At 40.5% G+C, this 6,319-nt stretch overlaps 1 protein-coding gene across 1 annotated transcript; it reads left to right on the forward strand.

The window, feature by feature from the left end:
* Positions 1 to 1,464: 1,464 nt before the first annotated feature.
* SNAI2 (snail family transcriptional repressor 2) lies at positions 1,465 to 5,447 on the forward strand. The gene is made up of 3 exons (XM_039333703.1): positions 1,465 to 2,019; positions 2,510 to 3,052; positions 4,423 to 5,447. The coding sequence occupies exons 1-3, from the start codon at positions 1,941 to 1,943 to the stop codon at positions 4,602 to 4,604; spliced, it is 804 nt and encodes a 267-aa protein (XP_039189637.1). The 5' UTR covers positions 1,465 to 1,940; the 3' UTR covers positions 4,605 to 5,447.
* The last annotated feature ends 872 nt before the right edge of the window (positions 5,448 to 6,319 follow it).

The following is a 6,319-nucleotide window of genomic DNA, read 5'->3' on the forward strand; positions in this document are numbered from 1 at the left end:
AAACATGCCTAGGAAAGCATCTCCAGTTATTTCCTTGATTTCATTGCATCAAAGCAGAAACCACATTATACCATTGTAAAAATAAATAAATAACTATCCTGCTTGGTGCTAGCAAACCAATCAAGATTCCTCAGCATAGGTGTTCTTTCAACAACAACAAAAATGTAAGACTTTCTTGGAGTCTGTTAACAGTTGGATCTCTACATGAAAGCAGATTAACTCCACTGCTGCACTTGTTTTGGCATCTCCCAGATAAAGAAGTTATGCAGCTTGACAAAGCACTTTGCTCTTACAAGTCTTAACAGAACCACAGAGATTTTTTTTCCATATCTTCACTTCAACACCTGTTGCAAAGGAGGCTGGGGTGGTCTCAGTGTAACTTTCCACCTTCTACTTCCACTTTATATCCCTGGATCTACTGACACATGTTGTGATAACTGTGTATGTAAAAGTGTAATTTTAAGAGGAATTAGGAGACATAAAGGTATGGAACAAGAAATAAATTTCAGTTATAAACAGAATGAGCATATGATTATTTGGCTTAAACTGCATATAAATTGCAGGGAGCATTTCATGAACAACCCAATTTTGCATCATGTGAGAATGAAGTATTCACGAGTTATAAAGTGCATTGATATATTTTGGGAAAAGAGGTCTGGATCTGCCTTCTCTAATCTGATGCTTTCCAGATATCCAAAGCCTACTTCCAACACATCTGGAGGGCACAAGTTTGGAAAAAGCTGAGCTAGAAAAACTGGTGTTAGAAGGAGTTGGATAGTTTTCCTCTATTCCACAGAGGCTCTCTGGGCTAACTGGAGCGTTTGGCTGCAACTATTTAATTCTGTGCTGGAGTATTTACAGGAATGACTCAATTTCCTCCAGGAAGGAAATGCAGAATCCCTTGCAGCAAGAAAATTCTAAAATAGAAAAGGCTCCTGTGCCCTCCATAACACTTTTGCTTAGAATCAAAACCCAACTATCTTCGAGGGGATTTTTCTCTCAAGTAAGCATGCCTGACATTGGAGTGTTTTGCAGAGCAGAAGAACTGAGTCTTGTGGGTTTCATTTTTACTCAAAAGACATCCAAAGGATCCAACTTTATCTTTATCTTTCATCTTTAGTTTCATGTGCCCGGCTACCTTTGAGTTACATCGGGGCTATTCTGTCATTCAAAAGGCAAGAAAAGTGTGGGCTATTTCCTCAACCTATGCAACATTTCTCAGCGGTTCCCAAAATAGATTGCACCGCCCTGACAAAGCAAAGCCTCGCTCATTAACGTCTTCGACTGGACCATTAGACGTCTCTTCTCTACCCTCGGTTCTTTGCTCCGCCAAGGGAAGCGTTTCTCATCTGCCTTGCCTCGCGCAATCTGGGAGGCAGGCGCGCCGTTTGAAGAAGCTTCGCAAAAACTCCGCAGCTCCGGGAGTGGGGGCAAAAAGGCCCTTTTCCTCGGCGGCGCCCCCCCCCCCATCTCCCGGAGGAGAACTCGCCCGGGAGGAGCAAGCAGAAAGACTCCAGCGCGCCTGGAGAGGAGCGTCTTCCTCTCTCCTTTGCAGCCATCACGAAAGGGAGGAGTTGAAACTTGATCCAACTCCTGAGCAACTCCAAGGGATTGGATCTTCCCTGCTAAGAGCCGGGAGAAGTCCCCGGCCCAAAGAAGCTCGAGTTTGTCAAAAGAACATGAGCGAATTCCGGATTGGCTGAAACGGCGTCCCCGGACCCCTCCCCTCTTGCACCTGATGAGTGGGGTATTTACTGCACTTTTCAAGGAGTTCTTTGCACTACATAATTTTGCTGCATGGGGCAAACAGAAGAGGAGATGTTCTAGAGGACCAATGTCCCTGCAGTGATTCTTCTCTCTTCTGCTGCTCGAAAGTTGGGAACCGTTATTCCTCAGCGAGAGGAAATCCGGGAAGGGGGAAGCAGTCCTTGTGTTTCAAAATGCCACGGTCCTTCTTGGTGAAGAAACATTTCAACGCGTCCAAAAAGCCCAACTATAGTGAACTGGATACGCATACAGGTAATGCCAGAGGGAAATCTGCATGGAAGCTGGAAGTCGGGCTCCAATTTGGGGTAACGATCGCTCTGGAGGTAAACCTCCCTGCCTGTTTGTACCAAAGTGTCTGTGTGCACTTTAGCATACTTTTTCGTCCCCCTGGGCAGTGCTTTCTTTTCGTCCTATTTACAACGTGTCAGCACCAACCTTTTGAAACCTCTGCCTTTTTTGCTTAACTGCTAAAATTGCATTTGAACAAGAGAAGTTTGGAAAGCTAGGAGGATAAAGCTGGATTTTACTGCTGGGTTTCTTGACCAAACTGGGAGAGAACTATGCCTTGGACCAAATCGGACTTCCCCCAGTTTATGGTGCACAGTGAACTTTCTACATTTTAAAAATGTATGTTTGTCAATGTCATGACAATTTCATCATTTCCCATCTGGGTAAGTCTGAGTAATATGGCTATTATCTTCTTCATTTGCTAATGGTTTCCCTCTCTTTGTCTTCTTTCCAGTGATAATTTCCCCATACCTTTATGAGAGCTACCCAGTGCCGATAATTCCACAACCAGAAATCCTGAGTTCAGTTGCATACAATCCCATCACAGTCTGGACTACAACTGGGCTGTTGCCTTCTCCCTTACCAAGTGATCTTTCTTTTTCTGGATATCCTTCATCTTTGGGAAGAGTCAGCCCACCCCCTCATTCTGACACTTCGTCCAAAGATCACAGTGGCTCAGAAAGCCCCATTAGTGATGAAGAGGAGAGAATCCAGTCCAAGCTTTCCCACCCCCATGCAATTGAAGCTGAAAAATTTCAGTGTAGTTTATGCAACAAGACCTATTCAACTTTCTCTGGACTTGCCAAACATAAGCAGCTGCACTGTGATGCCCAGTCTAGGAAATCCTTCAGCTGTAAATACTGTGATAAGGAATACGTGAGCCTGGGGGCTCTAAAGATGCACATCAGGACCCACACTCTACCTTGTGTCTGCAAGATTTGTGGCAAAGCTTTCTCTCGACCCTGGCTACTTCAAGGACATATCCGGACTCATACTGGTAAGAGGGAAATATGGTTTTACACATACTGTTCTTTTTATTGACCATGCTGACACACTGTCAGCTCTTTTTATCTTCAGTTATTGCAATTACATAGACATTAATTGCATTTTGGTCCTTTAGATGTTCAATGGGCATTTTCTATTATACCCCCCCCCCTTTTTTAAAAAAAAAAAATCCTTATGTGAGTGGGCCAAATTTTGTCCTGCCATGGCAACTTCTAGCTTCTCTGAAATTTTCAGCAAGGTGTCAAAAGGCAGGGATCCAGCTGGCCTTAAAAATGCATTGGAACATGACCCATGCAGGAGTAAGAGAAAAGAAGCAGACACAGAGGGAATAGGAGGCAAACGGATCAAGTTTCCAACAAGAATCTGCACAGTCAAGAGTTGTGCCCAGGCAGAGCATACAGCAAAGCCCATTAGTCAGCACATGGACATAGAAGGTAGTTTTTTTTCCTCGAACATTATTTAGAAGTGAGTTTTTCCTTGAAACCAATTATTTGGTCAGATAAATGAGATGAAGAGTGCAGTTGTTTCTGATTTAGGACTGCAGCCTAAAAAGGGACCTTAACTATAATTATCTGGGATTAAGTTGATCTTAAGTTTTATACAACTGTGGATATATGAACAATACAGCTAGTCCTAAAACAGAATATTCTCTGATCTGGTTTATGCAGAAATAACTCTTGTTCATCTCAGATTGTCTTTAACAATTCCAATTAAACTATCCAAGGTTATAATGCAGTGCATGCTCATATGGCACCAAACTCCACCAAGCACAGTCTAAGGGAATTTCCAAAGAGGATTGGATGTATAGCTATCCAAGCCAACTGAATTCTGCATTAAATTACATACATTCAAACTATGGACAGATAGCATTTACAAATATTCAGTGAACTGTTCAATTAGGTGCAAACTTTTTATTCATCATGTTTCTTCATGAGACTGGGCAAGTAACATCATATGTGAATCTATATGTTGGTTTCACAAAAGCAGAATAATAAAAGCATTAAATCTGATGGGACCTCTGCCATCCACATCAACAGCATACAAATCACAGCCTTGGGCAGCAAAAGACGTTGCACAGGATGCAGTAAATGAATGGAGGAAACATGGAAATGTTGGGTGGAGCCCAACCTTCAGGGTGCTGGCTGCACCTGCTGAAGTAGAATAGGTTAGTGACTTGTCATTCAATGCATCATGATTTTCTGCAAGCTCTGAGTTGCCCACAATGTAAAGAACAGAACCTCTGATGGCATTCAGAATCCACCCATCACCGCCTCCTGCTGTGCTAATAGTTTGCCCACTTAATATGCACGTTTCATTATTATAGCATTCAAGTGACTAAATTCCTGCTTTCCTTCTTTTCAGGAGAGAAGCCCTTTTCATGCCCTCATTGCAACAGGGCATTTGCAGACAGGTCAAACTTGAGGGCCCATCTGCAGACCCATTCAGATGTGAAGAAATACCAGTGCAAAAATTGTTCCAAAACTTTCTCTCGAATGTCTCTTCTGCACAAACATGAAGAATCTGGCTGCTGTGTAGCTCACTGAGTTTACCTGTTTTCATGCCTTTGCCACAAATTAAGGAGACATCCACCCCTTTCCATGTATTTGTTTGTCTGTTTCCCAAGAGGTGCAAAAGAAAAAAGTTTTATTTCACTTATTTTAAGCATGACTTTTCTGTAACACAAAAGTAATGAGACATATAGAAGAAGATGCAAATGCCAAATTGACTTTGTATAAGAATATATCACAGTTAAAATTACTGTTCAAGCCAAAGTGTCTCAAAGAACCAAAATTTTGCTACATACCAAGTAACACACGTGCTTGTCAGCGTCTTCTACATGAAGTCAGTAAATGTCAAATATTTTTTAGCATAGTGTGCTTCTTGATGAGTGATCTGAAATGTCTGAAAATCGCATCATTTCAAAGAAACAGAAGAATGTATGTCCAATTGTTTGCCATGTTTTAACAGAATGTGCCTTTGTAAAACTGCCACATTTTTGATGATGCTTCCTTTATTTTTAACAAAACTTTGGGCTTGTGAACGTATTGTTAAAATGGGAATAAGTGCAAGAGTGAGGGATGGTGGATAACAATGGATATCTTTAAAGCTTTATTTTCCTAATTGCACAAAGGAAATGCAATACCGTGAGTAATCTCCTCAAATGAGCAATACCATTCGAGTGCCTTTTTATAAAAAAACCAAATTGATAACCTTGTTTAAGGATGTAAACGTAATGTAAATAATTATATTTTTATATGACTGAATGTGTTCTGAAATGAAATGTTATCTATTGCAATGTGTATGGGAATCTTGAAAAAGTGAAGCTAATTGTCTTATATTGTTTTCTAGAATTAATTTTTTTGTACAATAAACATTTTGGAGTAATATTTATGTAGTCTGTCACATGAGATCAAGTTAAGGCTCTCGAACAAACTATATCCTATAACCATATACATAACTGCAGCTCCTGTGTCAACTGTGAGTAAGAATTCCTAAGTGGCTTATTGGAGGACTGCCGAGAATATAGACTTAGTCAGTGTGGCCAAAGAATAATCAGTAAGGAGCTGAAGTTAAGGAAATCTGGCTAATTTACTCATTGCTTAGGAAACTGCTTTGAACAGTAAGCTTAGATTTTTCTCTGTTCTTTGGAGGAAAGATGGTAGAATATAAATAGAATGATCACCAAATCTTAACATCCCTTCCTGAAAATCACTGAATAAATCAAAAATATAGTATATAAAACAATGCACATCTTTGGTCTTCAAGAAAAAGTATAGGCCTAGCTCTAGATTGGTCAATCAATGAAAAGAAGGCTTGGCTTCCTTCCAAGCATGGAAAGTATTGGTATCTAGTTGAATCTCCAGGGAAGAAATGGTCTTCAATTATTTCAGCAGCCGTCTCCCAAATTATACAGTTCAACAAAAGTCCCATTCCATCCAAACAGGTGTTCTCTAAAAAACAGGAGGTTGCAGAGGGAAAGGAGGAATTTTAAGCATTGCTTGCATACAGGCAGAAGAATTGTGTGTTTGTGTATGTGCTAATTGAACCCCACAGCAAGTGGTAAAAATGTTTACCAAACCATGTTAATGGAACCAATGTGATTCCAATGTAAATGTACATCCAAGTTACATGACACGTAATTGCCTACTTTTTTTCTTAATTTGGCTCGGCCACTAGACTGAAGCATTGACTATTTGATATGGAAAAGATTAACCATTCAATTCCCTATTTTAAAATTCTATAGTCTTCTTTTTTAAAA

This window comes from Crotalus tigris, unplaced genomic scaffold (genome assembly GCF_016545835.1).
Source record: "Crotalus tigris isolate CLP2741 ecotype Arizona unplaced genomic scaffold, ASM1654583v1 scf7180000024506.7606697, whole genome shotgun sequence".
Lineage (NCBI taxonomy): Eukaryota > Metazoa > Chordata > Lepidosauria > Squamata > Viperidae > Crotalus > Crotalus tigris.

Excerpts from the sequence above, each read along its gene's own strand:
- SNAI2 (XM_039333703.1), top strand. The coding sequence starts at position 1,941 with ATGCCACGGTCCTTCTTGGTGAAGAAACATTTCAACGCGTCCAAAAAG. Across the intron at positions 2,020-2,509 it reads TGAACTGGATACGCATACAG|TGATAATTTCCCCATACCTT; the intron begins GTAATGCCAGAG and ends TCTTCTTTCCAG. Across the intron at positions 3,053-4,422 it reads ACATATCCGGACTCATACTG|GAGAGAAGCCCTTTTCATGC; the intron begins GTAAGAGGGAAA and ends CCTTCTTTTCAG.